We start from the raw sequence: 19,671 nt of genomic DNA, 5'->3' as shown, positions 1-19,671 counted from the left end.
CAAACGTAACACTCCTGTACTAGCTTCTGCTCGAAAGTTGAGTTCTGGGCGTACTCCAAAACGCTCGACCGTGATGGGTCCGGTTTTGGCCCATCACGAGTCATGAGGATTCTCTGTTGGAACTGCCAAGGGATTGGGAACCCTCGGACAGTTCAAGGGCTTAAAGGGTTGATGTCCCTGAATGTTCCCAGTATTGTTTTTCTTTCTGAGACTAAGTGCACGGCTGCGGAGATGGTAGATGTTCGTCGCCAGTTAGGTTTGTCGCATGTTTTTTCCGTTTCTTGTATTTTTAAACAAAAGAAGAAGGGTACAGGCTATAGTCGGAGTGGGGGTTTATGTTTATTATGGACTGATGATGTGGAGGTGTCTTTGAGTTCGTATTCGCTTCATCATATTGACGTCGTAATTGGGATGTCAGATGTTGCGAACAGTTGGCGATTCACAGGTGTGTATGGTTACCCGAAAGTGGAAGACCGCCATTTGACATGGGATCTCCTCAAGTCCTTAGGGCAACAAAGTTCTTCACCTTGGGTGCTTGGTGGAGATTTTAACGAGATTGTCTCGAGAAGAGAGAAGGAAGGGGGGCAGCTTCGTGGGGCTCAGCAGATGGATGGCTTTTGTGATTTTATCAATTTTTTCTCCCTACACCATATCCCTTACTCAGGACCTTGCTTCACTTGGCGAGGAATTAGAGGTGGAGGTGCAGTCAAATGCAGAGATAATGCAGAAGAGAAAGAAAAGGAAGAAGAGGAGGACACGTCGCTTCAGATTTGAAGAATTATGGCTACGAGATGTGGAGTGTGCGAGAATTGTGGAAGAGGGATGGGACCGCGGTATTGGCAGTGACCCCTTCACGAAGGTGTGCAGTAAAATTGATTGTACTCGCCGTGCCTTGATGGAGTGGAGCCAGCTGAAATTTGGTGAATTAAAAAGGAGGATTGAGGATGTGAGAGGCCGCCTGGCTGTATTCTTTGATTCCGCTGTATATGAGCCTTTAGACAATGTTCGTGTGGAGCTGGAGTCGGAGCTTAATGACTTGCTAGAACGTGAACAAGTTTTCTGGAAGCAACGAGCCAAAGTTTTTTGGCTCACTGATGGGGATATTAATACAAAGTTTTTTCATCAGAGGGCTAGCAACAGGAGGAGGAAGAATTTGATCAGAGGCCTTTTTGATGAAGATAATAAGTGGTGCACGGAGGATGAGGATATTGAGAACATTGTTTTATCCTACTTTCGAGGCTTGTTCACCTCTTCTTCTCCAATAGGGTTTGAGCGTATTAGTGACGTAATACCAAGGTTAGTCACTGATGAGTTGAATGTGGAACTGACAAAACCGATATCATTGGATGAAGTTCATAGAGCGTTAAGGCAAATGCATCCTTCAAAAGCCCCTGGTCCAGATGGTTTTTCTCCAAGTTTTTATCAACACTTTTGGGCGGTGGTTGGGCCGGATGTTCTGGAGGCCGTGAGAGGTTTCATTGGATGCGAACAACGGACGCGTCTGATTAATCACACCCACGTTACACTCATTCCTAAGGTAAAAGATCTGGAGTTGGTAACTCAACTACGGCCGATATCGCTCTGCAATGTGATTTACAAGGTTGGTTCTAAGGTATTGGCAAATCGATTGAAGCCTCTGCTAGACAATATTATTTCACCTTTTCAGAGTGCTTTCGTCCCGGGGAGGCTTATCTCTGATAATTCCCTTGTTGCTTTTGAAATTTCACATTTTCTAAAGCGACGGCGGAGGGGGAACGTGGGTTATGGAGCTTTAAAACTTGACATGAGTAAAGCATATGACAGAGTTGAATGGAGTTTTCTGAGATATGTGCTTCTGGGATTTGGCTTCAGCATTGTTTGGACGCAGTGGATAATGTGTTGTGTGGAAACAGTATCTTATTCATTCATGATTAATGGGGAGCCCAGAGGGCATCTCATTCCTTCTAGGGGTCTGAGACAAGGAGACTCAATTTCACCCTATCTTTTCTTGATTTGTGCGGAAGTGCTTACAAGACTTATTTTCCGAGCAGAGAGTGAGGACTTATTACATGGAATTCAGATTTGCACAGGTGCGCCTTGTATTTCCCATCTTTTCTTCGCTGACGATTCATTTATCTTTTTCAAGGCAGACTTGGAGGATACACTTGTGTTAAAAGATATTCTGGAAGTGTATGAGGGTTTGTCAGGCCAGAGGGTGAATTACCAAAAAAGTAGTATCGCTTTCAGCAAAAATGTGTGTAGTGATATGCAAGACCAGATTGCTTTGCTTCTGCATGTGGAGCGGGTAGAGAAGCATGACAAGTATCTTGGTCTTCCCATTGAAATCGGTTTTTCCAAAACGGAAGCTTTTAGCTTTTTGAATGAACGTATAAAGAAGCGGACTAAGGGTTGGCGTGAGAAGATGCTTAGTGCAGCGGGCAAGGAGCTTCTGATTAAGGCCGTAGCTCAATCTATTCCTACATACGTCATGAGTTGTTTTGAAGTCCCGATCCACCTGTGTAATGAGATGCATAGCCTAATGGCTAAGTTTTGGTGGGGCTCTATCGAAGAGGACAAGAAGATACATTGGCTTTCATGGGACAGATTGTGTTGCTCAAAAGCTGAAGGAGGTTTGGGCTTCCGTAATATGCATCATTTTAATCTTGCCCTATTGGCAAAGCAAGGTTGGAGGCTTATTCAAAATCCTGATTCCCTTATTGCGCGTCTTCTGAAAGCACGGTATTACCCCAACACTGATTTCATGCAGGCCTCAATTGCTGGGGATGTTTCTTTTACTTGGAGAAGTATTGTTAAGGGTCAGGAGGTGCTACGTCGAGGACTGCGATACCAAGTGGGGAATGGCAAGACTATTAGGGTGTGGGAAGACCCCTGGATTCCATTACCATACAGTTTCATACCATACTCTTCCCCTATGGATGGTCTAGAAGATATGCTTGTTGAAGACCTGATTGATCAAGAGGAGAAAGAATGGGCGATCTCGTTTATGAATGAAATTTTCTATCCAGAGGAGGTGGGCATTATTGCCAGTATTCCACTAAGCGTTCGTGAGCCTAATGACAAATGGATGTGGCATTTTAGCAAAAACGGTGTCTATAGTGTCCGCAGTGGCTATCATGTTTTCAGTTGCACCGAAAACATCTCACATCGGGCATCATCGTCCGGAGGTTCGGGTTCGGAAACTGAAAAGTACTGGAAGAGTCTTTGGAAGGCCCGTTTGCCACCCAAGGTTCGTACTTTCGTATGGAGGTTGCATAGGGGAATTGTGCCGACACGGGCTGCTCTGGCTAAGAAGTATGTGCCTGTGGATACAAGGTGTGCGTTCTGTGACTCTTTTATGGAGGATGATTTGCATTTATTTAAGAATTGTAAGGTGGTGGAAGAATTCTGGCTATCAGGTCCATTAGCTATTAAGGTACGTACACATCATGCTATGAATGTCTCTGCATGGGTAATGCATGTGTGTGAGCTCTTACCCAATCATCAAAGGGAGCTTTTTTACATGTTATTATGGGCCTTATGGGTGGAACGCAATGCCACAGTCTGGAGGGGGTCTACTTTCAGACCTTTGAGCACTGCGGCCTGGGCGTCGAAATTATTGAGTGACTATCAAGAGGTGCATCCGACTCATGGGAAGACGAAGATAAGAAAAAGGACCAAATGGCAGCTTCCACCGAGTGGGAGACTCAAACTGAATACGGATGGAGCGTACCATGGCTCAACTGGACAAGGAGGAATTGGTGCCGTTCTCAGAGATGAGTTTGGTGTGTGTTTAGCTGCAATTGCACGGCCCTTTTCCCATGTTAGCTCGGCTTTCCAGATGGAATTGGAGGCTATGAGAGCGGGTCTTCTACTAATTATTCACCAAGGCATGGATGGTGTGGACATTGAGACTGACTGTGCCGCGGTGGTTACAGCACTTCAAGGAAATATGGAAGATCTTTCAGAGGTAGGTTGTATTGTGGAGGATTGCAAAGATTATATGCGTGCAATTCCCTCCTGCAATTTACGATCTATTTACAGGGAAGCAAATGGTGTCGCTCATAGATTGGCGCACCTTGCTAGTGTTGATTATTTAGATGATTACTGGTTAGATGAGACTCCTGTGATTATCCAGGATGTACTCTATGAGGATTCTTGTATTAGTACTCGAGGTATAGGTATTACGTCCCCCTCGTTGTACAATCATCCTTCTACTATTATTAATAATAACGGGCGTGGGGCTGAGCCTCCCAGTTAGGCTGGGTTCCAAACCCCTTTTCAAAAAAAAAAAAAAACATAGCATAATTAAAAACTGAGCATACAAGTAATCAAGTGTACAATTGATATTCATTATTCAATTACCATTCACGGAGGCCAAAACAGATGCAAATGCAATTCAATTAATCAATCGATTCAATTCCTATTCGCAGAGGCCAAAACAGATGCAAATATGCAATTCAATCAATGAATCGATTCAATTCCCATTCACTGAGGCCAAAACAGATGCAATTCAATTATTAATTAATCAATTGATTCAATTCCCATCCAAAAAAGATACATAGGCCAAATATTGATTGAGGTAGGGCCAAATCGGCTGCCCTTAAGCCATAACCATTGATGAAATCATAGAATACAAGGGGGGGGGGGGACATAGTGCCTAAACCCCGTATAACAAATATTGATATTTCAAAACAAATACAGTAAGCAAAGTCGTCCAAAACAGCTCTAACCCAGAAACACCACAGCCCAAAATCGAAAACTTAAGAATGAGAAACTTAATCGAACCCAGCAACTTAACAAGAAATTCGAACCCAGAAATCGAACCCAAAATTTCTCCAAGCTTGAGTCACCGAGCTTCACAGAATCACAGCTTGAGGAAGAGTCGAAGAGAGCAAATCAAGAGTGAAGAGTGAAGAGCCTTCGACTGAAAATTCTAAATCCAGAAATTGTGAGATTGTGGGATTCATGATTCATGAGAGAGGCAGCAAATCAACTAAAAGTCTAAAACCTAGAAATTCGACTTACCAGCGCGGCAGCAAATCAACAATGTCACCGGCGACTGGGAGAGAGGCTGAGAATAGAGAGTCCGTGCAGCCATGCCGGAGAGAGAGAGAGAGGAGAGATGGCATCATCGTTTTGATTTTGAACCCAAGAACCCTATCTTCGATTCTTCGTCGATTTGGTTTTTAAGTTTTAAGAGAGCGCCTAGCCGCCTAGTCGTGGACCGCCCAGCAACGCCCAGAACCGCCCAGCACGCCTAGGCGGTCGACTTTCTGCCCAGCGCCTAGCTAGCTTGCTCGACTAGGCCAAAATTGGAATGGGGTGGACGCGCCTAGCGCCTAGTCGCCGCCTAGGCCGATTTTTAGAACCTTGCCTGTAGCCCATTTATTACATTTGACACGTAGATCACCACTACACAAAAAATGGTCTTTTCAGCCTGCAATGTATATTTATGGTTTACAAAAACACGCTATAAATGCCTGAACTGTAAAAGACATACCTAGGTATCCATTTTAGATGGTACAACTAGCTTCTGGTATAGTGAGAAAACATTCAAATCCAATAAAATATTGATACTGGTCTCAATTTCGAATCTTCTGTCCCATTTGATCAGGATAAAGGGTCGATTTTGTATTCCTTTTATTATGAAATTGATAACTGAGTTTCTTTTGTATTTTCACATTTGTTGTAGAGAAAGTTATTTCAAGCTCTTATGTTGCAAAAATGAAAATGCATAATTGTATGTAGGGGGTCCCCCAAAAAAAAAAAAAACTCTTAGCCTAGCCCACTCACACAACGATGCACTATCATGGTGACCAAACATATAAAAATGAAAAAAAAAAAAAAAGGAGGGTGTGGGTGGGGGAAGAGTAAACTTAAAAGATCAATAAGATTTGTTGCGTAATCCAATAGAATGTATGAAACGTTAAAACGCCAAATAATAAAGTTAATATAGTCTTTATTAATGTGAAAAACCCAAGAAAAAGCATCTATTAACAAGTTCTCAAAACGAAAATAAAAAGATAACAACATTCCTTTCATCTTTATATATTATTTTTATGTTCTAACCCCCAAAGGTACGAATCCTAGTTCCGATACCCCTCAAGGCCCGCCCCTCTAATTATGCTTTACACATTTGCATTTGGCACCAACTTGGACGGGGCAATATCCCCAGGGACAAGGATATAGATAGCAGTCCCCTACAGGGGAACATAAATATTCCTCCTCAGAAGGAGGAGCATTAGTACTACTCCATTTCGTTGATGGAAAAACGTCCATGCATGTGCACTTGTGCTTAATACAAACAGCTAGTTTGGATATACATAAATCGTTGTTGCAGTCACTACTTGTAGAGCATGATTCCGGAATGGACCTAGCTTCTGATGAGAATATAATACCTGGATATGCACGTATTTCGTTACTACATGCTGGTAATTTTCTAAATACATACTAATCGATCTACAACTGCAAGTAAGAATTGAGATATCGAAGGATCGAAAAATCATAACGTACAAGATGCAATGACGACCAAGAAGATGGCCAAGATAGCTGTATTCGAAAATACTGTAGCTTTCTCCATAGTCTCTTGCTGAATTATGAGTCTACCTGCAGGAATCTATGCGAATTTGATTGAGGTAAAATTTGCTTTGCTTTGTACAAGTTGAGCTCTTTGTGCGGTATTTATAGCCACTCACTTTAATGACTTGACGAGCAAAATATGAAAATAGCAACTCTGGCTGATGTTTCCTTTCTAGTTTGCATGATCCTATTGAAGGGATGGCCATGATCGATCCTACAATTAATCTATCCACGATTAAATATAATAATAAATATCCTTTCAAAAAAATATAATAAAAACTATAGTAATAATCTTAAAGTTTTAGAAATGTAATTAAATAATTAATGCTGAAAATAAATATAATTTTAAGAAATGATAATTCCCTATTATTTTAGAGTTTGCTATATATAATTCATCTATCCAGGATTAAATAGAGTAATAATTTTAAAATCCTTCCAAAAATGTAATTAAATAATTAATGCTGGAAATAAATATAATTTTAAGAGAGGAAAGATTAAAAACTTTCTAAATGATGATTCCCTACAATTTTAGAATTTTCTATAAATAGAGATTTATTCTCCTATCTCTTCATTTTCTCTAAAATAGTCATAGGTAGTGGAAAGCTGTTGGAGGAAAAAAAAAAATATATTTTTTTTTGGTTACAAAAATGGCGGCCCGGTGAGCTACCACTCCGGGGCCGGGAGCAATTTGGGTATGGCTTCTCTCTAAGGGATGTTTCTCATAAGCGGGGTTCGAACCAAGGACCTCCTATTACCAGGAGAAGCCCTGTAGTATCCGCCCCACTTGCAGCCTAACATGCTTCCACTAGACCAACCTAATTGTTTTTTTTTTTTTTTTTGATAGAGAGAGAGAATGTATTTTCCCCTAAAGTAGAGGGAAAAAAAACAACAAGAAATAAGAAAGCTATTGGGAGATGCTCTAACCTAACCTTTTGATTATAGAATCACAATAGAGCATGTCCAACAGATGTCATTATGGATCAAATAGGAGGGACAAATATTAGAAATTGGGACCTCTACCATTAAAAGCATTGTAATGGAATATTTTTATTTTATTTTTAATTGAAAGTTGATTTTATTCAACTACTTAGAAAAGTAAAATAAATAAGACTCTAAAACACTTTTCCTAAGGGCAACTCCAACCATGGGGTGCCAAACTCAAAATTGGCCAATTATAAGACTTTCCATCTCCAACCAAGGCTTTTTGGTGGATCTGGTCTTATAAATATAAGACTTGGAGCCATTTGAAGTCTCATATTTGAGACTTTTCCAAGACCAGGACTCGGCACTGTTCATGGGGCCCAGCATGTGGGCTGTCTCAGCCCAAAAGAGGGAGGAACGCGCCAGGGGTGGAGAAGGAAGGAGACGCGCGCGCCATTTGAAGGGAAGAAGGTCAGCACGCGCGCCAAGGAGCTGGAGAGAGAAGGTGAAGGGCTTTTTCATCTGCAGACGTGGGGCCCGCGAGCATTTTCTGTCCCCTGCTGACCGTTGGAACCCCCAACGGTCATGAAACCGGCGGTCCTGATTGATCAGGTTTAAATATAGACGGTCCGATGTGCCCTTTTTTTTTTTTTTTTTTTTTTTACTCAATAGATCCATTTTCAATTTGATGGCTCAGATTTGAGGGGAAAAAACTTATCAACGGCTCTTATTAATTGAAGAGTTATTATTTCCTTTTTGTTCCAAAAAAATTAAAAAATTACCAGAAAATTGAGGGGAAAAAATATACCCGTTTTTTTTGAATAATCGAGCCAGTAGGGCGAATATATATTCATCACAAGCCAGAATAGGCCATTACATACCCTTCCGCTGCCATCTATAGACAGACAAGAAGATAGTGGTAGTACCCACAATGGTACATAGAAAATAGACCCACTCATTGTACAAGGAGTACGTAGACATAGCGGGAATCCCCCTTTGGTACTACGCCGGAGGCGCTAGAGAGATCCGGCCCTCCCAACCTAACTCTTTAGCCAATAAACCTAGCTGCCTAGAGACCTCAATTGGTGTACACCTAGATCCACTGAGAATTAAGCCGACAAGACCAGACCAAATGCAAAGACTAAATGCACAAAAGTGCCTAGACTGTCCCTGAAACCGGAACAATATTGTAATTTAGACAAAAGCTAAATAACATAGTGTTGGGCCAAGGCCAAAACCCTAGCCCAAATTCGAAGCCCAGCTGCATCCAAAGAGAGCCCAAACTCCAGGTCCAGCAGGTTGCTGCAGCAAGCCCAAAACCTAGATCCAACGCACAGTGATTGTGTAGCACTTCCGCCGTAACCAGCTGCGCCGACCACGTCCTTGCCGGCTGGAAACCCAGTGTCCCACACCTGCCTACGTCGCCGCGCAATCCTACAGCCACCATGTCGACGCCGGATCGGCCAAAACACCTCGCCACCGCATAGCCCAAGGGAACCGCACCGCCGCTCAGTCCAATCGACCCACGCCGTCGTCGCTAGATCTGCAGAACCCACGCCGCCGCTCAGGCCATCCTCGCACAACCCAACCACCATACATAGAACCTACATCTGATGCTCACCAGCCAAACATCCATCGTCCCCTAGAGCCGAAGCCATTCTCTGGAACAAACCGAGCGACGTAGCTATCAAGACCCGTCCGGCAGCGACTCATCAACGGCAAGGCAGGCCCATACCGATTCCGAACGCCACCGGACGAGCAGATTTCTCAAAACCCTAGACCAAGGGATGCTCGGGTTTTTTGGAGCTCCAGAAGAGTAGAAAATTAATCGGACGGGGAAAAAATATACCCGTTGAAACAGTGCAACAAGGGGTTAATAAGAATAATTTTTAAATATTATGATAAAATGTTAAATTATTTATTTTTACCTTATTTAATTAAATTAACATATTTTTAATATAATATTCATCAAAATTATACTCATATTATATTTTAGTCAAGAATAGTGAAAATAGCACCCCCATATAGCACCTCATGGTTGGAGATGAGAATTGAGTCCTATATGAATAGTGCAACAAGGGGGTGCTAAAATGAGAATAGCACCCCCAAATAGAGCCTATGGTTGGAGTTGCCCTAAGGAGTGCCAATTTCAATCTCCATGCGATATAAAAAGAAGATGGCGGCCCTAAACCCTAGTCGCCCCAGTTTCGAGGTTCTCCAATGGCGGCCAACTCCGGTCTCGCCCCTAAGTGGAGCCTTTCTCTCCACACTTTGTAGTCTCTCTTCGGCCCTGCAACGCCATTTATTTTGGCAAACACCCAACCAAAGCAACCCTCCTGTGTTTGCGGATCGCTCGACCATGAACCCAGATCATCTCATGGAGTTTTTCAAAGGAGAACCCACTTCCAGTGTTGGGGCGTTGAGGCCTTCCAGCGCTGGATTGCAGGGCGCAGGTTACATCGGGTTGGATCCGACCAAGGTGAGCGAGGCTAGTAGAGACAGTTCCTCTATGCTCAGAGTAAGGCGTCAAAGGGGTCTTGGCTCCGACTCGCTGAGATTGAGGCTTGGACAGGACTTTCAATCTGAGCTGGTATTGAAGGTTGGGTGAGGATTGATGTGGCGGCGATGGTGGCAGGAGCGCAGGTGGTGGTCACCATGCATACTGACGAGGTGCAAGCGACGATGATTGCGGCTGGGGTGCATAGATCAGTTGGGAGGCCCAACTCCAATTGGGTGCCCAGATCAATTCCGTGGCCCAAATCAAATTGGAAGCTTTGAGTGTCCAAAGCAGAATTGAGGGTTGAATGTAGTGGGGCGACTGAAATATTTTGGTGGCCCAAAAATTGGCGGCCCAAATAGCTATGGATGTTGAGGTCCGAAGAGCTTTGGGTGCCCACAACATATACGAAGATTTTCTGGACTTGGGTTCTTTCATGTACCAAACTAATGGGCTTTAATTCTACGGGATTTCGCATTTGGGATCCAGGAAGATTGCCTCAGCTAATAGCCATTTTCGTTATGTTTTGGGGTGCGTCTATGTGCTATGTTTATTTTCATAGATTTATAGGCTCGCTCTTAATAAGTGTGTACTGATTGTCTAATGAGTGGTGATAGCATGCCACTTTCTTACTTGCCCGTTCTGCTGGCAGTAGAATGTATGTATTCGTGCCGTTCTAGCTTAAGATGAATGAGAAACTACTATATCTTGATTCAAAAAAAAAAAAAAACACTTTTCCTATTCTTAATTTTAGTTTTCTAACGGTTTTTTTATATTCCATTATAAGAAAGAAAGAAAGAATATAGAAAGAAAGAATATTGACTAAATGGCGAGGGGGTCTCCGAAACCTGCGGAGTCACCAGGTAAGGTGAAAATTAGTTTTCGTGATGGCGGCGGCGAGCCTCGTGCTCTCCAGTCTAGGTAGAGGCGAGATGACGGCGGCGTGGAATTGAAGAGTCCGTGGTCTCTTCTGCAACGACGTCGGGATCTCAACCAAGATTTTCGAAGGCTCCGGTTGAGGTGTTTCTTAGCTGAGGGTGTTTTTTTGGTCGTGGGTTGCGGATCGAGTCAGAACTGCAGCTTTGGGGTCGACGATTCGGCTATGCGTCGTGGTGTCGGAGTTGGTTGGTCGGTGTCAGATCTGGGCGGCTGGAGGTAATACCATTGGTGGTGTCGGGTTGTGATGTTGTGAGTGTGCAGCGCTTTGTGGCGGCGGTAGGAGGGTTTGCCGTGACGCCGGCGGTGGCTGGGCAGGATCTGGAGTTTGTTTTGCCTATCCTGGCGATGACTGCGGCTGTGGGCTGCACGCAGGAAGAGAGGTCGGAAAAGCCGGCGGGAAACTCTAGGTTTGACCGGGCTGGATACTGGGCCGCTACTATGATTGGGCCTGAGGTTGTGGATAGATTTGGGTCTGATCTTCATGGGCCGCTGTCTTTGATTGGGCTTGTTTGTAGGGGGCTCAATTTGGGCTTTATACTGCAGAATCTCCAGAAGGGCCCGAGGAGCAACCTGATGCCGAGGTTGTTGGCTACTGAGGAGGTTGAGAAAGGTGTTGGTTCCAACCCTATAGGGGAGGGACTATCCCTTTCTTGAGTTCTCTAAGCTCTTAGACATTCTGGACTCAAGCCTTTTGATGTAGGGGTAATTTCTATAGGCTTTCTAAGACGTTTCTAGTTGATATTTGTACTACAATTGCGTGATTGGCAGATTAGACTAGATGAATATAATTTCCTTAGAGAGCGAGATTAGTCTTGCTGTTCAGCGAGCGTCCCTTTAGAATTTAATGAGTTTAGTTTGTGGCTTAGATAGGTTACCCGGTTTGTTCCGGGATTTCTTATGTAAGTTCTGTTAGACTCTGGTCTGTCTTTATGACTTGATTACTAATGCAATCAACTTCTATTTAAAAAAAAAAAAAAAAAACTAAAAAGTGTATTGTTTTATTTATTTATTTATTTTTATAAAGTGAAGATTTAGTATCATATTTTTCTTCTTCTCAATTCTATAGTTGTATTACTGTAAAACATCTATAAATGAATGTTCAATAAATTAATAACCTCAATTTATTTCTCCAATCTTGGCTCGGGACTAGTGTATATTACTAGGAACCTACATGAATAAGATAATAATTTTTCTAGACATCCTTAAGGACCCAATGAATACATAAATTAATAATTGATGAAATAAATGGAAGAAATATCGTAAAAAAATATTAATAATTGATGAAATTCATAAAAGAAATTGTATATAAAAATTTTAAATACATAATAATTAAAGAACTTTTACTGTAAAGATATAAACTTCGAACTGTGTCCAACTCTTTACCTGACCATAGTTATTCTTTTTTTTTTGAGACCTCTCCCTTTAATTATTAAACTGATGGCTTGGGAGAACTTTGTTTTGTGTATTGCATGTAGGAAATATTTAAATGCCCCTCACCAATTATGGCAAATAGGATAGGACTGTCATGGACAGTGAATATGTCATTCAACAATTCGGAGAAGTTTAACAATCATCTTTACCCAAGTCAAATTAAGTATTTTTGCTTAGACATTTTTTTTAAACTACAGAACTATACATGATGCTTTTATTGAAAAGATTTTTTGCCACCCATTCTCTATCTTTTGTTGTACATATGGGCAATTGCCTTCTGCAACACTTAAATGTTCCAAGATTTAAGTGTGTCATGGATTTGAGGTTTGATTCTTGAAAGTGAGCATTTTCAGGCAAAAATAATTGTATCATCTGTAAACAATTAGTAAAAAAGAAGCATGCTTTGATGCAGTTAACCAATTGATGTATCAAAATCATTAGTGAAAGAAAAAAAAATCTATGAAAATCAGTAGTTATACAATTATACCATATTCTTTGATTTGTTTTAGATATGCAGCTGCCAATTCATCTATATATTTTCATTGCACCAGTCACAATAAATTAACTTTGTAGAAGTTCTCGACTAAAAACCTGAAACAAAAGCTAACAAAATATGGGGAACATGGTTCTGGATATAGCCAGGAATTTACCACAAAATGTACAAAATATCACCACAAGAGTGAGAAAGAATTTGGAAAAGCTTGAGGAAGGTGATGAGGAACAGAGAAGGAAGGGAAACGTGATACAGCCCGAACAAGAGAGGCCTCCCTCGAATCTCAAGCCATCGATCTATATATGGATGAATCAAGATCTGGGCAAGAGAGAAGGGGAAGGAGGATTGGTTTTCATATCTTTTTTCTCTCTCTGGGTTTTAGAGAGAGAGAAGCTCTCGTATCTCCTTAACTTAACTTAAGGTATTACCGTATTAGAAATAAGATCATATGTTAATATTAGAATGGACAAGTTTTCACTATTTTCATAAAACTCTAGCCGCACAGAGAGCGTAGCTAGAGAGAAAACATTCGTGTTATTTCCTCTCATCTGGCGGCAGTTGTCGTCAGCTTTTATTTTTGCTACTCCGATTATGGGTTGCTGCCAGACAAGGTTTGGTTGTCCTGTTGCCTTTTGGTTCCTAGGATCGGCTTTCTTGGGGGTTGACATTTTTAATAAAGCTGGTCTAGTGGAAGCATGCTATGCTGCAAGTGGGGCGGACAGTGCAGAGCTTCTCCCGGTAATAGGAGGTCTCTGGTTCGCCCCAGTTTGTAAAAAACATCCCTTGAGAAAGGGATATACCCAAGTTACTTTCGGCCCGAAGTGATAGCTCACTCGGTCACCATTTTATGTACCAAAAAATAATATAAAGGTCAGTTAGCCCGTGGCTGGGGAAAGGCTATAATAAAATACGAAGAATAATGTACCATGTGAGCAAAGACGGCCCAATACAGCAGCAAAGGGGAAAAGTACCCCTCTCAAACCTCAAAGGCAAAACAAATTTGGCCTTCTCGTCTCTCAGGAGTCTCACATGTGCCCTTATTCCTACTCAAAACTCCGATGCTCTTCCGGTCTTCCCAACCTCAATGCTATATTCGCAACATAAACACAAACACTAATTCTCCTCCATTCCAGTCTGAATCATGGCTCTTGTGAGTAGGCTTCAATCTCTGTCTTCCTCTTTGTCTTCCACCCATTTCAGAAAACCCAACTGCTTAAACCCTCAACCCATTTGCTCTCTACACTTCAACTCCCCTTCTTACACTTCTCCTTTTACAGAGAAGCATTCTATTGAGAGGTACCAGAGAGACCGGTGGCTATACAATAACCAATTGGAGCAACCCACTCTAATCTCTCTCCCTCCTGATTCTGATTCTGATTTCACAAGGCAGAATGACATTGCTTTGCAGCTACCAGAACTGAGAAAGCTGCTTCAGGTGCTGCGAGAGAAGAGAGAGAGGGAAGGAGGGTGTGGTGGAGGCAAGTGTGGGCCTGGCAATGTCTTCTTGGTGGGCACTGGCCCTGGGGACCCTGAACTCCTGACATTGAAGGCTGTCAGAGTTATTCAGAGTGCTGATTTATTGTTGTATGATAGGTTGGTGTCCAATGATGTGTTGGATTTTGTTGCCTCTGATGCTAGACTTGTCTATGTGGGCAAGACTGCTGGGTACCATAGCAGAACCCAGGTGAAGCTCTAATCTTTATTACCATATCTTCTACTTAGCCAAAACCAAAACCAAATTTTGCTTTGATTTCTAATTGGGTGCATTCCCCAACTGTAAATTTTAAATCTTTGTGTAACTGGGTGAAACGGGCATTTGGGTTTGTGGTAATGATTGTAAAGTCTTATGAATTGCATTGGAGTTCTAGTCAAAGCATTTTATTTTGTGATCATGATTGTTAAGGTTAATGAATTTGGCTTTTGTGGAACCGTTAAGTAATTGGATCCTTTTGTTCGCATTTCAGGAGGAGATACATGAATTGCTACTGAGTTTTGCTGAAGCCGGAGCTACTGTTGTGAGATTAAAAGGAGGGGATCCACTGGTGAGTTCTTAGATTTTATCTTCAAAAAGTTATGGTGATTCCTTACATATCGAATTTATTACATTCATAATGAAGCATTTTGTTTTTCTTTTAGGTGTTTGGAAGGGGTGGAGAGGAGATGGATTTTTTGCAACAGCAAGGAATTCAAGTGCAAGTTATTCCTGGTACAATAATGAATCAGTATTAGTAAATTCTGTTATTTAGTTGAGCCTTCTTATGAAAATATTTGAATGTCTCATGAACTTAGGTGGGTCCATTAGTTACCTATTTCTTTCAAAGTGAGTATGGTCAGTATCTAACCGAAGAAACATCAATAAAAATTTAATTATATTGTTCAGAATATCCAACATTGTCAGCAGTGGCAATTGATATCTAAGCGAGACTTTTTTTTCCCTTCAAGTGGTTCCTTAACAGTCTGTTGTTTTGATTCAATTTTAGTTTGTCCTCATTGTCTACTGGCTTTTCTTAGCTTTATGTTTGTTTGCAGTTTGGAGGTCTTGTTTTGTGTAATTTTTGGTTGATGGTGTTTGTTGATTATCATGTTTTATGTAACCTGTTAATCGTAAAGAGTTGTAGAGTTTTCATATTCTGTGGACTGCTGGCAAATTTTGATAATACTTCCTGTTTTCATATAAGTTTCCTCTTAAAAAGGGGTGAAAATCCTAGCCTCTGCCATATAGAAAGAAGGTACCTGCGATTGGTATGAGTCTTTTCTTAATTTCTATATACTGAAAGCCCTTAAGTTCCAAGCAGGGGCTGGGAACACTCGTGAAAGAAAATAAACAGATAAACAAAATAAAATGGCAAGGTAATGCAGTTCACATGTGGGATTACTTTCCATTGAGGAAAAACTACGGGAGTTTTCATCAGTTTGCCTTTAGCTATAAGGCAGAAGGCTTCCATTTAAAATCTGGCTATTTTCTGATTTAGCAAATTGTGCATCCTTCTTTGGCTTTGAAATGATTTTCTGAACGGTGAAGCTTTTTTCAGACAGTGAAAAAGATCGCCTGATGGAGACTTGTCTATATGATCAAAATCTTTTATTACTTTCCAGGTATCACTGCTGCTTCTGGGATAGCAGCAGAGCTTGGGATCCCATTAACTCATAGAGGTGTTGCAAATAGTGTAAGATTTCTGACCGGGCACTCCAGGAAGGGAGGAACAGATCCTCTTTTTGTGACAGAGAATGCAGCTGACCCTGATTCGACCTTGGTGGTATACATGGGTTTGTCGACTCTCCCTTCTCTTGCTCAAAAGTTGGTCCCTCATGGTCTGCCACCGACAACACCAGCTGTTGCAATTGAGCGAGGGACCACACCTCAACAGCGCATGGTAAGATGTTCTTTCAGTTGGAGACTGTTGCATTCGAACTGTGTCCATCTCTTTACCTAATCATAGTTATTCTTAAGACCTCGTTAATTTTTAAACTGATGGCCTGGGAGAACTATGTTTTGTATATTGCATGTAGGAAATATTTAAATACCGTCAGCAATTATACATATCATCTCTGGCAAATAGGATAGGACTGTCATGGACAGTGACTGTGTCATTCAACAATGCGGAGAAGTTTAGCAAGCATCTTTACCTAAGTCAAATTAAGTATTTTTGCTTAGACGTTTATCTTAAACTGTGTAACAATACATGATGCTTTTATTGGAAAGGTTGTTTGCCATCCATTCTCTATCTTTTGTTGTAGATTTGGGCAATTGTCTTCTGCAACAACTAATTGCTCCAGGATTTATTGTGTCATGGATTTGAGGTTTGATTCTTGAAAGTGAGCATTTTCAGGCAAAAATAATAGTCTGTAAAAAATTAGTAAAGATATGCATGCTTTGATGCAGTTAACCAATTGTGTATCAAATTCATTGGTGAAAGAAAAAAAATCTATGCAAATCAATAGTTATTCACTTATACCATATTCTTTGATTTGTTTTAGATATGCAGCTGCTAATTCATCTATATATATCTCATTGCACCAGTCACAATAAATTAACTTGTAGAAGTTCTCGACTAAAAACCTGAAACAAAAGGTAACTATCAAACATTAAGCTTGCATTTTATTAAGACAATGAAAATTATGTTGATCGAAAAGACATCTGTTGCAACGCATTTTTGGAAACTGTATATATACAATTTTTTTTTTCTTTTTTGAAAGCAGTCAATTATTCTTAAAATGATAACACAGTACTATTTAAGCAGTTCATTGGCAATCAAAATCATATATTTCCAATATGCTCAGGTATTACTCCCCTGATGTTATTCCTTCCTGGTTTTTGATAAAAACTTGGCTTCCTCCTCTGATTGAAGAATTTTTAATGGGAAATAGGCTGATAGAAAATAAAAATTAGTCCTATATTAACAAATTGTAAGCAAGAGTGGTAACAATTATTTGCATATATAAATAAAGGCAAGCCACTTGAATGGGTAGTTATTATATTCTCATAATCCTCCCAGGGGAATCCGTCCTTAGCTTACAGTCAACCTAATTAGCCAGATCAATTGGATGCCTTTGCATACTCATAATCAGCTTGCTCATTTCCAGTTTTCATTTGCAGTCAACCTAACTGATTTATATTGTTGACTTTGCATGCATACAGGTCTTTGCAGAACTGAAGGATCTTGCCAATGAAATTACATCAGCAGAGTTAGTATCACCAACGCTCATCGTCATTGGGAAAGTAGTTGCACTTTCACCATTGTGGCCACATAATTTGAATGAAGTGGTCTCTCTTGTTGGAGCCATATAAGACACAATTGAGTAATGCGACAAGATAACCTCATCCACTTTGACTTCAGAACTTTGGTTCACTGCTCAAAGTTTTCGTAATTTGGACTTCCAGCTCAATTTCAAATCACTTTGAATGGTGGAGGATGATCTTGCTTAAGATCAGGTGAGTTAGCTGCTTCTTTTTTGGGGGCAGATACTGTTTCGAGGAGCTAATTGTTTACAAACAGTGCTGGGTTGTGCTATAACATTGTTCGATGCCCTTGTGCGGGAAAGAAAGAATTTCATGCACTGAAGTGGAAGAGGGAGCTGGATTTTTGTTCACTGGCAGACAGAAAAACGAGCCTTTTGTTCTGAGGTTGTTTCAATCGAAACCTACGAAAAATTTTGCAAGTTATTTCAATGATTTGATGTTGTGATCAGATTTCGTTGCAAGTCTTGTGTTTCCATTTCATATCACAATCATCAATAGATTTCTTTGTGAATTTGGAACCATACATAAAACTACAGAAGACGCACCGGAAACGAGTTTCATATTGATGAAGCCTGTTGGTAATGAGTTTAAATAAAACTTCCTGGAATTATGGTCATGTTCTTGAATTAACTAGGGTTAGCTGCAGCAGCTTTTGTCATTTTGAAATTTCTTTGGTCAGCTAATTCTGAATGACGAAACTGTCTGCAGGTTTTCATGGTCGTGTGAATTGGTGGTTCCTTCTTTGGTTACCGGGCGCACGAGGAAGTTGAAACTACAGATCATTATAATGGCCAAACAAAGGAATCTAAGGTCTTGATCGACTGTCCTCGGGTCATAGGCCACGTTTGGTTCGCGGAAAGGAAGCATCAGGAAAGGAAACCGGCGTTTGGGATGCAAAAAGAAAGGAAATCGTTTCCTGAATGAAGGGAAAATAAGGGGGGAAGTGGTTCATTCCAAATCTCAAAGGAATCACTTTCCTCTCTTCTTTACTTGCATTTATTACTCACAACATATTATTTTATTACATTATTGACAAAATTTTAACAACTTTCCTTACGTTACCAAACATCGGAATAGAAAATTGTTGGAAAATTTCATTTCCCTTCCCATGGGAAAGACAAAGGAATTACTTTCCTTTCCGTGAACCAAACGAGGCTTTAACGCTTTTAAAAGTCCAAAATCGGGGACTATATGATGATTCCACCCAGCCACCCCTGCAACCAAATCCCAATAAATTGTGGAGAGAAAAAAAAAATTGAGCCAATTAGGGCTTTGTATTTGAAAAATTCAAATGTGAAGGTGCCAACTAGGCGTGGTTATGTAGTTGAAAGAAATAAATTAGACTGAGTTTTTTTTTTCTTGAGAAAATTAGGTGTCAATCCATTAATATCAAATGTAAATAACATTACAAACAAATAGCTCACCTAAAAGAAGGGCTACGACAAGATTTAGTCATCCTTAGGGACCCTATGGCTAAAACCAAATGAAACAATGTAACTAGGGCAACCTAAAATGCAACATCCTAAGATTAAGACCAAAGCCGGAAACTTGACACTACTAGAGAAAGCACTGGAATGATACCAAGCACTAACCCTAATTTATTTCTTGATACCCTAGGAGGTAACCCTAGAGAACAGTGTTAGCTTAAAACCTAAATAATGCTAGATTAAAAAACCCTAAAAGACTGAGCCCAAACCAATTCAGACCCAGCCCCTAGCCTAGCAACATGGAAGCCCAACTTGAGGCCCAGCACACCACCCTCACGAACACAAACCCAACCAGCAGCCGCCATACACCGCCACCTGCACACCACGTCCGATCCAATCCTGAAGCACGAGGAACCATCATACTCCACCCTAGCCAAGAGAGACGAGCACATTACCCACACGACCATGAAGAAGCTGCTTCAACTCAGCCATAACTAGCAAATCCCCCGCCTCTACCATGCAGATCCCATTGTATCAAACAATTCCAATGCCAAGGTGCTTATTTCGCCTTTTATCTCGAAAAGAAGAGCAAAGCAGCGAGGAGATCATAAGGCCTGTCCGATGATGACGTTGTGATACTTGCCGTCGGATTGAGCAAAAGAAT

The 19,671-nt window shown here is 41.1% G+C and overlaps 2 protein-coding genes across 6 annotated transcripts; both read left to right on the top strand.

Annotated features, from left to right (window-relative positions):
• Window positions 1-102: 102 nt before the first annotated feature.
• Window positions 103-4,447, top strand: LOC133737577 (uncharacterized). Its single transcript, XM_062165109.1, has 3 exons — window positions 103-531; window positions 665-4,151; window positions 4,410-4,447. The coding sequence occupies exons 1-3, from the start codon at window positions 103-105 to the stop codon at window positions 4,445-4,447; spliced, it is 3,954 nt and encodes a 1,317-aa protein (XP_062021093.1).
• A 9,337-nt stretch (window positions 4,448-13,784) lies between these two features.
• LOC133740377 (S-adenosyl-L-methionine-dependent uroporphyrinogen III methyltransferase, chloroplastic-like) lies at window positions 13,785-18,778 on the top strand. Of its 5 annotated transcripts, none has more exons than XR_009861176.1 (6): window positions 13,785-14,523; window positions 14,804-14,881; window positions 14,976-15,045; window positions 15,936-16,213; window positions 17,479-17,964; window positions 18,289-18,778. XR_009861176.1 is itself a non-coding variant. In XM_062168329.1 (6 exons), the coding sequence occupies exons 1-5, from the start codon at window positions 13,981-13,983 to the stop codon at window positions 16,605-16,607; spliced, it is 999 nt and encodes a 332-aa protein (XP_062024313.1). In that variant the 5' UTR covers window positions 13,785-13,980; the 3' UTR covers window positions 16,608-16,655; window positions 17,479-17,595. The 5 variants fall into 5 exon arrangements, 3 of the variants coding, with proteins under 3 accessions (XP_062024313.1, XP_062024312.1, XP_062024311.1); XR_009861177.1 differs by lacking the exon at window positions 18,289-18,778 and adding an exon at window positions 16,818-16,911 and having other exon boundaries at window positions 17,479-17,603; XM_062168329.1 differs by lacking the exon at window positions 18,289-18,778 and adding an exon at window positions 16,578-16,655 and having other exon boundaries at window positions 17,479-17,595.
• Window positions 18,779-19,671: the final 893 nt, after the last annotated feature.

This window comes from Rosa rugosa, chromosome 3 (genome assembly GCF_958449725.1).
Source record: "Rosa rugosa chromosome 3, drRosRugo1.1, whole genome shotgun sequence".
NCBI lineage: Eukaryota > Viridiplantae > Streptophyta > Magnoliopsida > Rosales > Rosaceae > Rosa > Rosa rugosa.
The sequence above is the reverse complement of the archived record's forward strand: the minus strand, read 5'-3'. Positions and strand labels throughout refer to the sequence as shown.